Source organism: Poecilia reticulata, chromosome 10 (assembly GCF_904066995.2).
Source record: "Poecilia reticulata chromosome 10, P_reticulata-male-v2, whole genome shotgun sequence".
NCBI lineage: Eukaryota > Metazoa > Chordata > Actinopteri > Cyprinodontiformes > Poeciliidae > Poecilia > Poecilia reticulata.
Window position 1 is genome coordinate 17,935,669 of NC_088839.1, and position 12,790 is coordinate 17,948,458.

A 12,790-nucleotide genomic window follows, 5' to 3' on the forward strand; every position below is an offset into this window, starting at 1 on the left:
TGTGTGCATCAAATACACACTACACTTTTACATTTTTTTTATTAGTAAAAGAAAAAAATCAAAACAACATTCCATTAGAATAAAAGCAAACTGCAAAATAGTTAACTTCTGTAAAACCAAAATCATATGAATAAATAAAATACATTCATGAAGTAATCCAAAAGTCTTTCCAGTCATGATTCACACTAAGAAAGGCTGAGTGGAAAGAGGAACAATGCAAGGAATTTCCCCACAGTTTCCTTGAGCCCCCCCCCCCCCCAAAGCTCATCAGAATGAGAAATATTACACACAAGAAATATTTACAATAGTGCTGTCCTCTGGCAGTGCGGAGTGGAAAATTGTTTATTTATGACAGAATATCCGACACTAAAGAGCAAATCAAACAAAAAACAAGTCATAAACTATCTGTTAAGTATAAAAACTTGGAAATTGAGCAATAAAGTTGGTAGAAGATTGTTTATAAATGAAAATTGCACACAATCACAAAAAAAGGAAATGTTCCCTTCCTTTGTCTATTTTTACAATTCATTGTGCTATATATGAAAACTCAAGACAGTTATTTCAAAATGCATAGTATGTGTTAAAGGATCTTTAAATACAGCTCACCTAATGCTCCCAGATAAGAACAGTCATTCTTTTCTAAATTTTAAAATTGCTCTTAAATAAATTCTGGAAAGAAAGAAAAAGAACTTCTCAAAGCTATGTTGAAATGTTCTACAAAGTTCATTTGACTGATAATAAAATACGATAAAGTAAATTAAGATCTATTCTAAGGTCAGTGTTAATTTAAATGATTGTTTGGAATCTAAAACTTAAACATAATAATGCTCCCCAAATCTTAAAAAAGGCAAGTAACACATATTTCTGGTATTGTAGCTCTTTTAGTATATCAACAATAAAATTTGCCGAGGCAAAATGTTTCCAATAATTTAGAACAAGCTTTGTGTTCTGACCTGAAATATGTTTTTTGGTAACTACAAAAAAAAAAAAAAAACAGTTTTTAAAATACTTGAAAATTATAAAGTTTAAACCAATTAATTTCATCAATGTTCTGAACTAAATTCAAACAAGAATCAATTAACAAGAAATGCTTCAAATGACTGAAACAATGACGTGAAGAAAAATTCAAAAGAAAAAAACTAGAAAAAGATTTATGCAAGATTTAAAAATAAAATGTTTTCAATCAACAAAATTCATAACACAATAACTAAGTAGTACTTTAAAATAGCTGGGAATAAAGCACATGTAAATACACTGTTAATGTGAATACAGTCATGATCAAAGGTTTTGGCAGTGACACATGGGTCTTTCTGTTTTTACGGCAAAAGGTCAATTTAGTTATCAAACTTTCTCATTTAAATGAACTTTATTGGCTTAAAAATAGCCAAAATGACATCACTGCATTGCCCAATAGCTAAAAATACCAGTTAATTTGAATAAAACCGTAAAGGAGAACAAATAAAATAATTGTATCAACCTAATTAGTTAATTAACTGCATTATAAAAGGGGTAAATGTGATGGAGGCCTTTGTCATTTTGAGTTAGCAGTAGTTCCCTCCAAAAGAAAGAAAAAAACATGCAGCAACTGGTGACATACTGGGCTCATACATAAGGAAATCTGCAACCAATATTGCAGGGGACATAAACATTTAAGGGTCTTCAATTGATTTTGTTGTAGAGAAAATGGTTTTATGGTGTCCAGGAGTGTTGAGCAAGCGCCAGAAAGAATGCGCAATGGCAATACCAACAGCGCAGAGCTAGCTCGACACTGGCCTAAAAGAGGAAGATGGATTTAAGAAAAGGAAAGAAAGAATGATAAATGGAACACAGGAAAACACCCGCAGAAAGAGAGAAACCACAGTGACAAACCACATTTGCATATTGTCACTGAAAAGCACAATATGCTGTTCAGTACAATTACTGTACTGAAAAGTACAGTAAAAGTAATTATAACACGATGTATTTTGTGGCAACCGCGGCCCAATATAGAGTGCATCAGTAAACACTTGCGAGAGGGTGTTAACGCACTTGTGTGGCTGTATAAGGTTTCTCAGTAAGAATGTGGGGTAACACGTTGAAGCGTCTTTCGGTAAATAATGACACATTTAATGCAGACATGGATTAAAAGTTGCAATAACTTAGAATTATTTGGTAAATAACTACATTTTTATCCAAAGTTACATTAAAAGTCAATTAAAAGAATCAACTTTGCACTGAAAGTGTAATTATTTACCAAATAACACTTCATGAAAACAGTCAAACATTCATGAAGTCTCCTACATGTTCATGACAGATGCTTTGTCATGTTCATGACAATGTAAAGTCAAGTCTTATGCACACCTCTTCAATTAAAGTGTTACCGAATGTTCACAATCGTCGGTGTGAGGAGCCACAGACCTGTCCCCAAGGACACCAGGCAGACATGGAGGAGATCAGAGCCACCGACAGTCAAAGGTCCCCCAGCTGCGCTGATGCAGATCCAGCCATGGACACCGAGACCCGAGATTCACCCGAGCACAGAGAACCACCAACACACCGGAAGGCTGAGGCACCAGGCCCCGTATTTGTTCCACTTTTTATTAACGTCTTACGTGATGCGTTACAACCTATACAAGATACCCTTTTGTATTTGTACTGTATTTAATCTCTAAATTAGTGTCAACACCATAACTTTTTCCCATGACTGCAAAGTAACCGAATCATTGAATTTTAAACATCATTGCTCACGCAACGTCTTGCCAAGACATTCACAGCAGCTTTTCTTAGGCTGAATCAAGTCGAAACATTAAAATTAATATCCTGCTTTTACGGTTCTCCAATTAATTACATAGCTTCAACCAACAGCATGGTTAGTTTGGCATTTAACACCAGAGCTTTGCATATGCAACATAAGAACAAAATGTAAAGTTAAATGTCTTATAAGGAATGCTCTGGAATACTTGGATCATATTTCTGGTTTTGTTTTCATTTCAGGGATCAAGTCAGGAGTTCTTCTACTGCTCACACTGCAAGCCAGGAAATGTTAAACTCTGACTCAACAAACACTGCAGTGCGGCTGCGGTTTGCTTTCTTATGATAAACAAAATGTTATTCCAGGAAGTCATAAAAGAAAATAAAAAAATCTGGATCCTGACCACTTAATTGAGATCACAGCCCTACAGTGGAATTGTGCGTGATCATGTGTCTGCGCAGGTTGCTCGGGTTGTTAAAGCTGGCGGTGCACTGGCTGCACGAGAACGGCTTCTCTCCAGAATGCGTCCTCAGGTGGATCTTGAGGCTGCCGTTCTGCGTGAAGCGCTTCCCGCACTGCGTGCAGGCGTACGGCTTCTCGCCCGTGTGAATCCGCATGTGGATGGCCAGCGTGGTCTTGTTCGCGAAAGTCTTGCTGCACAAGGAACAAGGTATGGGCGACTCGCCGGTGTGGCCGGCGCGGTGCACGATAAGTTCCTCGCGGCTGTGGAAGCGCTCGCCGCAGAAGCCACAGTCCAGGGATTTGCTGATCGGGTTGGGGAGGACGTTGTGCTGTTGAGAGAAGTGGATGGGCTGTCCATTTGCGTCCACCGCGGGGGAATTTAATGCTTGGTTCCCTGCTGCTGAAGCTCTCCGAGTGGGAGGATCCCTTTCGTGTTGAATGTTTCTCACCACTTCAGTACGGTTTTCCTGCACCGCTCCTACCGGTGCACGGCCATTCGCACCACTCGTGAAATTAAGAATCGTCTCCGGAGGGATGCTGTGGTCAGACAGAACGCTCAAAACCTGAAGTTCAGAGGCAGAGAAGAGGATGTCGCCGTCCTCCTGCAGAGGGGCCTCTCCCACGCTGTGAACATTCATGATCCTCAGCTGCTTGTTATTATTGATCAAGCAGGATGAGCCGGATGAGTCTAAGCTCTGATTCCCTGCACCCTGCATGCAATCCTCTCCAAAGTTATTTTGACCTAAAAAAAAAAATAAAAAGGAACATCAACGTTTATTTATTACACATTTATCGTTATCTTGCCAACAAAACAGAACAGGTGAAGCCGACTCACCAATGTCAGGCGCAGATCCTACAACATCATCCTCATCTTTGATCAGAATGACCTCTGGACTGTCCACATCTGCACACTGGCAAACAATCAGGCAGAAACCTGAGCAAATCAACACGTCAAACAGACTCACAACAACATAAAACTATATTCACCTGCACTTGGACAGCGGAGGAAGACGACTTGGTTTGGGTGACAGAGGTGGAAGCAGTTTCAAGAACTGTTTTATCACCCTGTGCTGGCTTCATAAACCCTGCTGAGAAAGGAGAAAGTTTATGCTCAAAAACAGCAGTTGGTATAGATGAACATTAGTGTTCAGAACTGTGAGGAAAAACACCACAAAGATTAATGAGGCAAAGTCTTCTTTCGTTCAAGAAGGCTCTTCAAATGTACTTTGTTGTGACAGGCACAGCACCAATGCAGAATGACCCTGGTACAAAGTCAACCTCTGGTGGTCAGTTCAGGTTAAAGCAATACTAGAGGCCGATACAAAATAAGATGTGAATAAAAAAGGGAAATTATGTTGATATCCTCCTTCTGGTTCCGACAATAAACTGACACAAAGAATACATATTTTCTTTCTTCAATCACTATAAGTCCAGAACAAAAAAAATATCTGATGTATAATATAAATAGGCAACATTGCATTTTAGGTCTTTCTTAGCATATGTTGAACATATATTCTTATTGCAATGTCACTGTTCTTTGTAATAGCAGATATTATTATATTCAATAAATAATAGCTAATAACCTAAGTATCATGCATTCAGACTCTCAAGGCTAGTGATATATCTCCTCTAAAAGATAACTGCTTTTAAATGTCATGTTAAAATGGCTCAAACAAAGATAAATATCTGAACATTTAAAGTTGTAGCACCTCTTATGGATTGCTATTTTGTAGTTTCTTTGTTTATTTCTTCACTTATCTTATCTGAATATGTTTCTTTGTAATTATAGCTCCACATGTTAACTTTTGAATGTATTAAAGTCTTCTTTTGCTGTAATTTTATTTGTATTATTATTAAATGTTAACTTCGAAAAGCCTAACCAAGGACAGGGCTTGCAAATAAAAAAATTTAAAAAATGAAATTGGGCCCCCGAAATCTTGTAGCCCCAAAACAATCGTGGGACCGGCCCTGTTGGTAACAACGTAGTGCTCTCCACGTGTGGGGCGTCTTTTTATTGTTATTAGAGTAAAAGTAGTGCTTAAAAAAAGGAAGGTGGTTACCCTGCAGTTTTGGCCGAGGTTTGGTTACATTGCCCCTGAAGGCAGAGAAGCGGCTGGCCGGTCGGTTCGTCCTGGTTTGGAGCTTCAGGGAAAACAGCTCACTCCTCATCACCTTCATCCTCGTCCTCAGGTTTTCGTTCTCCCTCAGACTCTGGCTGAGATGCAGCCGCATAGACTCGGAGCTCTCCGAGAATAGCTGTACGATCTCCGCTACGGCAGCTTTCACCAACACGTTCATGATGGACAGAAGCTGCGACTCCATGTTGAGGCTGCCGAGCGCCGCTGGCATGTCTGCGGACATGTTTTACAGGGAAGTATGTTGGAAAACAACACCGCAGGGTCTCGGTCTATGTGTGTTAGCCCTGAAAACGAACTACACAACAGTCTTCCTTCCGGGTAGTAAAGAGGGCGACTACCGTAACGCTGAGATAGAAGACGCAGCTCCTTATTGTTGGTTCAAAAGTTTTTGTTGGATTAGTGGAAATTATGAAAACTTTGTCAGATATGCACTCGGACCTTAGGTTTTCTGTTAAACATATCCTCTTTTTTTACTGAAAGGTTTCAGCCTTCATACGTTTTTATTTATTAATATTTAGGTATTCAGTGTTCTGTAAAACATTCAGTCCAGATATGGTCAGTCTATAAATTGTGTTCATGTTTGACATTAAGGGGATCCTAATGAAAAAAAAAAGCTAATTTATATCACATTTCAAACTATAATTTAAAGATCCACTGACAAAAGTAGATTAATGCAGTTAATGTTTGACCAACCCACTGTATTTTCGATTTAATACTAGATGTGATTAAATGCAATCTTTAAAGTCCAACACAATACCAATATGGTAATAGTAGGTGGCTAAATTTGCATGAGTGCCCCTCGGGTAAGCTCCCACCGCCTACCAACTAATCAAAATACGAAAAATCTTCAAAATCCTCCAGCAGGTCAAAATGTAATGCAATTCTGCACAAAATGTTTGAACAAATTAGCATAGACGTTTAGGCAATGGTACTTACTTGTACAGTAGAGCAGTCTCAGAAAATTGTGAAAACACTCCATCAACAATATGTAGAAAAGTGTTGTACATAGAAGACATTCAGGAGGAGGAAATGTATAAAGATCTAGCTGCCATTGTTGGCATTGCTATTGACAACAACTGGAGGAAAATACATAATTCATCACTGAATCAATTTTAACTTTCATTTACTCCTCAATAGGGCAGCAGACCCCTACAAAATGCTGGAATTTATGCTTACACTCTCTCCTATACTGAACTGCTCTGAGCAGAAAATCATATTGTTAAAAGCCATTACTGAACATGCTTCATTAACAGCATGTATTTGTTTGTATAAGCTAAACTAAAAAACATTAATGTTACGGTTATTGTTATGCTTGTTTGTTCTTTCAGTAACAAATCCACCAATGCATCTTTAATTTTCATTCAACGATTTCTATGTGATACTTCCATCAGTCATTTCATTATACTTTTTTTATTTACACACATTTATGGGAAGAATTTATCTTTTTTGGAGTGTGATTAAAATAAAGTGATAAACACAGCACGAGAGACAAAAAAAATTTCCATATATTTGGAACATTAAACAACTAGCATCTGAGTTGAGACAGTTATATGCAGCACTGAACTAAGTCATCAACAACAACAGTAATCTTTGGTCTTTTCAGTCTTTTGTTTTCTGTCAGTGTTGTTCTAAGTCTGTGCCTCAACCAAAACTCCCTCAGCATCTTCATCCTGACGCCTCGTTGGGCAATCTTCCTCCTCTTCATTTCCCTTTTCTGCTTCTTTGTCCTCTTCCAGTTTCTCCTCTTGGTTCTCCATTTTCTCACAGTCAGCACATAATTTCTCTCCTGCTGCTTCACTATCTTCCTCTTTCTCCTCTTTTTCGGTTCCAGCCTTCTCCTTTTCCTCCTTATCCTTCCTCTCTTTCTCTATTTTAGAGAGGCTGTGGCAGAGGGACTGCACATATGTGAACACACACATCGGGTCTGGGTGATTTCCCATCATGATCATGTCAGCCACTTCCAGTAGAGGGCAGCAGTCAGCCAGGGACCTGGAGGGAGAAGGCAGCAGAGAGAGAAATCTGATGAGCCACAAAGGTCAGAGAAACATCTTTGTTTCTACAGATTTTAATGGGAACTATCTGGTCCCATTATATATCTCAACCACCCTGAATTTAAAGGTCTTTAAATGTGGTATTTAATTGTTAATATGTCTAAAATGAAACAAGTCTTTACTCTGCTGTTTGGAAGGCCAAAGTGAAGTTTTTCTCCCTCTCCTGTGGTTTCAGTGAGCTGTAGTCGAAAGCTTCCGGGAAGAAGCGATGGATTAGAGCACAGAACGCCAGCCCATCACTCCAGGACGAGGAGAAGTTTTCAATGTTTACACCCTACAGGGATCAAAGAAGAGTATAGGTAATATCTTCTTCTTGGCACTGACATCATGACCTGAATCTGATGGGTTTTTGACGGGTTCGACATGTTGAATTTGCCTCATATTTGCGTGTCTTGTTGCGGCACCACTGAAGAATCTTCTGTTTGATTGAAGCTCCAGTTGCCATCGCTGTAGTAGACTTCTGAATTTTGAAATTGCGAGCTATTGGTGTCCTACAAACAAAAAGGAGAAAGAAAATGCAATTTCCTCAAGCTTTTTGGAATCTCATTTTAATGTACCATAAAAGTTTATAGATATTTCGGCTGTTACTCACTCTGGAGCACCTTGTTGAAACTTAGCAATAATGTCATTTCTATTGGACGCTCTAATGGAACGTGCAGAGGCTCTTGGTCGAGAGATGGAGGAGGAAGAGGCCCCCTTTCTTTTAGGCTTCACTTGTTTTTCTGTCTCCTTTGCCTTTCCTTTGTCGGCCACCACTTTTTCTTCCTGTTTTGTATGTTTGTCCTGCTCACTTTCTTTTGGTTCGTTGTTTTTCACATCTTCTCCTTGGTTTTTTACCTTTACTCCCTCCTTGTCCTTGATCTCCTCTGTGATGTTCCCACCTTCTTGATTGTGCATCTCATCCACCTGCTCTTCTTTCTTGTCACTATTCTCCACATCTTCTTTCCCATCTTGTTTCTCTGTTAATTCAGCTTCCTTCACCTCATCAGCTGTGGACCTATTCTCTTTATCTTGTCCTCCCTCTTCATCACACTGAGAGACATCCTCCATGTTGTTATCTTCAGCATTAGCCTTATCTTGTGCTTTTTCTGCCTCCTTGCTCTCTACAACACCAGTTACCCTTTGACCTTCTGTGGTGTCCTCTGAGTCTTTACACCCGTCATCCAGCGCTGGCTTGTCAAGCTGGACAACAAGACAGGAAATACAACACTGTATCAAAGTGAATGTCATTAATTATGCCCTCCCTTATTTAAGCTATATTTCAAAGTCACGCAACAAACAACTTTAATAAATAAAAAAGAAATGGACACAAAACTTAAAATTTATGGTGAAACCAGAGGAGGCCAAAATTATCCACATAGATTTTATTTTATACATACAACCCTGAAAAACTTGGAGAAATGAATCTCATTTTGTTGCTGAGAATTCACACCATTTTTCTATCAACAAGCTTCTTACACAATTCTGACTGAATTGTGTAAGAAGCTTGGTACACAATTCATCCAACATGTTTCTACTTGGTAGAAACTTGTTGGATGGATTCTACCATCTGGCAGGATTGGCTGCCTGCCATTGTCCCAGTTTTTAAGGAAACATAACATTTTTAATGTGGTTTTTGGTCAGCTAATTTACATTCAAAAGTAGTTTTGATTAGGATCATTATACTAATCTAGTATAATGATTGATTATACACCTCGATCCTGCGTCAAGGTGTTGACGCAGGATCATTGTACTGCGACAACACCTGTGTTTCAGTCATGTAGCTGTATATGTAAGATCAATTTAAGGAATTTAGGAGTAGTACTTCCTGAATAGCACTCTACTTTGTGCAATGGAAATGTACCACTGGCACTGGAGCAGAGCCTTGTCATAACACATGACAGCTGATCCAGTATTTAGGTGTAAAAGCCACCCCCCAAACATGATTTCTGTAGCTGCATTTCCCAGTCTTTGTCTCTTCTGACCATAAACATTTCCTGTAAAGATCCGACTTATCCACGTGGGCAGCTGCATAATTTAGTTGATCTCAACAGTGTTCATTTTGGAGAAACTGCTTCTTTCTTAGCTTTTATGCTCTCAGTCCATGGTGATCTTCAAATTACGCAAAGACGAAGGTGTTCCTGCGTTTTCCGGTCAGTTCCTTGGTTGTTGTTAGACATCCTAACCACTTTCTATTCCTCTGAAGGCAACATTTTGGGATGGAAGCTGTGGTACTTTTCCTACTTCATCTGTCAAATTATATTTTTCATGAATTCAGTGAAATAAATTCACACAAAGTTTTCCATTTAATAGGTTAAAGTTCAAGGATCCCATATAAATTGTTTTGATAAACTCAGATGTAACAGTTTATTGCAGAGCGCACATAAAGGGACGAAACAAGGCATTCGATGCGTTATCCAAGATTCAGACGGCATATTTTATTTTCACTGGGTTCAAACATCCATTTTTTGTTAAATGTTTAATAACTTTCATCGTCTATGTAGCACTTTGGTCAATCTTAACCAAAAATAGTTTTAAACCACCTCATAATGTACACCACCAATGTACATATGAAACTTCTAAATAAGAGTAAATATAAAATCCTAATTTTTGAACTTTTAGTGTTGCCTGATCTGAATCTTTGCCCCGTCTTTTAATGACCTCCCACAACATTTACATCGGGGCAGGTTTCCCAGCACAGAGTCATCGGGAATAGGAAGCCCCAGTGAGCGAGTACGCTCAGTGTGCATCACCCTGTATAACAAATGAGTCATTCAGTAAAGAGTTAGAACAGGTGCAATGCGACATATGCAGCCAGAATCACGGATTCACGACACCTGCTGTGGCCACAAATGCGCCGGTTGAACGATCCCTGTATGGACTCTAAAATGCCAATCACCAAATTTGCGCCGTCATCTTTCATACAAATCACTAACATGTGAAGCAAAGCACAAAACTGACCTGGTTATTGTTGGTGGTGTCTGACTGGCAGGTCATTTCCTTCTCTTGGTTTGGTGGTTCTTCATCCATGATACCAAAATAAAAGCAGTTTGTCTACTTTATCAAGTTTGTTTCCCCTTTACTTTCCTCTAAATCTAACAAGTTTAGATCATGTTACTTATTCGTCTCAGTTTCTGCTTCACCCTCTCAGGCAACACTGCTCTGTAGCAGAGATGCGTTTGTGGTTATATGCCTTCACCCCCTTTTAGCCAATATCCCCCTCCCCCTGCTTTGTGAGGATTCCTATTCTTTATCTGACCTTTTGAACACGGGTTCCTAAAATAGAGCCATAGGCCCAGTCCTACTGGCCTGACAGCTGCCTCTGCTGTGGAAACCACAAATGTACACAGATCCACAAGCAGCAAACCCATTTAATGTACAAGTTCTCTCTAGATAGGTTTCATTTGTGCATAAGCAGTTCTGTGATGAAAGTGTTTAACCTTAACTTTGAGTTAATTACATCATGGTGACAATGAAAAACCTAGATGGAATCATCATCAGCAAAACACTTGCAATATGCTTAAGCTGGACCCTCTAAAGAACCAAGCTATAGCCGTAATTTAGCAAGTAGATTTTGCTCCAGTTATGTGTGCAGCACTCTACTTAAACATTCCAGCAGCAAACCCACGACAAACCTTTCAGACAAGATTGGGAGACGTTTGCAGGAGCTGCTACAGTTCTTAGAGAACTTTGTTCCAACAAGCATCTCACCCACTCAAGTCCCACAGTAGCAGACAGTACCATGGGCTGTCAACTTCACACTTTGTAGTTTGCCTCTCATGTTTTAAATAGACACTTAATTTTGTGCAATACTCTGACAAGATATTGGAGGAAAAGTTTATTAAAAGATGTAGTACATCCTTAAGACGCCATCTACAAGAGAAAATCCAGTTAAGCCAATGGCAAGATACATTAGTATGTTACAACTGTCAACCCACCTTTGTCATATTTATTACCAAGACCTTAAAGGGGCATCTTGGAGCCTCTGCTGCTGCTGAGAGCCAGGGTTCTGTGGAACATCAGAGCCATGTTCTTTCAGATAGTGGGTGGTCTGGTAGTCTTTGCCCTTCTCATAGTTTTTGCAGATGCCAGGAGGGTACAGTCCATACAGGAGCCTGTAGTCAAAACCAGGGTAAGGGTAGGGAAAGGGGTAAGGAAAAGGGAAGCCCAACAAGCCACCCACACCAGAAGCTGGCAGAGTAACAGGTGGAAGACCAGGCCCCGCACGGTCAGATGGGTAACCAAACGCCTCAGTTTGCTGCTGGTAGTTCCCAAGCTCAGCCTCCTTAACATTAGACGTTTCTCCAGACTGAAGGGTCGGTGTAGAGGGTGCTGGAGGGAGTGGTGATCCAACAATGCTCAAGCCTGGGTGTTTGTTGTGGTTTCCTCAAAGGCTTGAGGTGCAACAACCCACTCCATCTCTGGAGAGATGGCAAGGTTTCAGGTTGGTGTTCAACATCTGTTGCAAGCCCAGAAGAAGTTTGGTTACACGTTTCAGGAACTTACCAGGCAAGTTAGCCCAAGTTCCAGCCTGTGGAGGAATGGCAGCATATCCTGCTTGAAGAGGCACAAAGGAACCAACAGGAAGAGGCACAGAAGCACCAGTGACATATCCTGCAACAGATCTTGCTTGACCAGGCACAACAGAGCCAACAGGAAGAGATGCAGAAGCACCAGTGACGTATCCCGCAACAGATCTTGCTTGAACAGGCACAAAGCCAAAACCAGTGGTATATCCTGCATGAACATACTGGGGTGAACCTAGATATTGACCCACTGGCTTAGAAACACCTCCATATGTGCTGTAAAATACAGGTGCAGAGTAGCCAGTGGCAGATCCCTGGTGAGAGCCAACATTATCAGCACTTGAGTCACTGGGTCTACCCTGGCTTTGGGATTTTGAACCTGTGTGAAGAACAAGATTCAGAAACAAGTTCAATTACATGTGTCCCCCCTCTCCATGGTTTAATAACCTCACCTTTTACTGGAGAGCCATGAACAGCCACAAGCAGCAAGGCAAAGAGAGACACCCTGAAACATATTAAATATTTAGAAGACTTTACTTTTAACCAGTAAGACATACCACAACCCTTACTATTTTTGTGCTAGCAAGGAGATGGGCTTTCAACCTACCTCAGAAAGACCTGTGCAGTCACCATGTTGAACAACTGCTGTGATGCCAAAGACGAAGGTAATGGTTTATAAATATTGCCAGGGGCCAATCAAAGCCTAACAACACACAGCTGATGATGACTGACTCTCAACAATGGGGACCAAAACACAGCAAATCTCCTGTCTACACTTCAGTTCAGTAGTTGGGGCAATGATGCTAGAGGGAAATTTGGATAGTAAAAGTATTTACATTTCAGTTCCTTTTTGGAACTGAAATGTAATGGTTGAAATGGTTCAACCAGGGAGCCCAATTGATT

General features: G+C 40.1%; 3 protein-coding genes across 4 annotated transcripts; all 3 read right to left on the minus strand.

Annotated features, from left to right (window-relative positions):
- Nucleotides 1–20: 20 nt before the first annotated feature.
- On the minus strand, nucleotides 21–6,600 carry LOC103471356 (uncharacterized). Of its 2 annotated transcripts, none has more exons than XM_008420301.3 (4): nucleotides 5,254–6,600; nucleotides 4,181–4,278; nucleotides 4,029–4,104; nucleotides 21–3,935 (listed from the first exon to the last, which is right to left on the minus strand). In XM_008420301.3, the coding sequence occupies exons 1-4, from the start codon at nucleotides 5,552–5,554 to the stop codon at nucleotides 3,148–3,150; spliced, it is 1,263 nt and encodes a 420-aa protein (XP_008418523.1). In that variant the 5' UTR covers nucleotides 5,555–6,600; the 3' UTR covers nucleotides 21–3,147. The 2 variants fall into 2 exon arrangements, with proteins under 2 accessions (XP_008418523.1, XP_008418522.1); XM_008420300.3 differs by having other exon boundaries at nucleotides 4,181–4,281.
- Nucleotides 6,601–6,818: 218 nt separating this feature from the next.
- On the minus strand, nucleotides 6,819–10,566 carry smtnl1 (smoothelin-like 1). The gene is made up of 5 exons (XM_008420302.3): nucleotides 10,323–10,566; nucleotides 7,975–8,564; nucleotides 7,759–7,873; nucleotides 7,505–7,656; nucleotides 6,819–7,320 (listed from the first exon to the last, which is right to left on the minus strand). Exons 1-5 carry the CDS (start codon nucleotides 10,389–10,391, stop codon nucleotides 6,960–6,962), a joined length of 1,287 nt encoding a protein of 428 aa, XP_008418524.1. The 5' UTR covers nucleotides 10,392–10,566; the 3' UTR covers nucleotides 6,819–6,959.
- Nucleotides 10,567–11,184: 618 nt separating this feature from the next.
- On the minus strand, nucleotides 11,185–12,588 carry LOC145553063 (uncharacterized). The gene is made up of 5 exons (XM_081611521.1): nucleotides 12,495–12,588; nucleotides 12,340–12,392; nucleotides 11,868–12,266; nucleotides 11,300–11,782; nucleotides 11,185–11,234 (listed from the first exon to the last, which is right to left on the minus strand). Exons 1-4 carry the CDS (start codon nucleotides 12,518–12,520, stop codon nucleotides 11,721–11,723), a joined length of 540 nt encoding a protein of 179 aa, XP_081467647.1. The 5' UTR covers nucleotides 12,521–12,588; the 3' UTR covers nucleotides 11,185–11,234; nucleotides 11,300–11,720.
- Nucleotides 12,589–12,790: the final 202 nt, after the last annotated feature.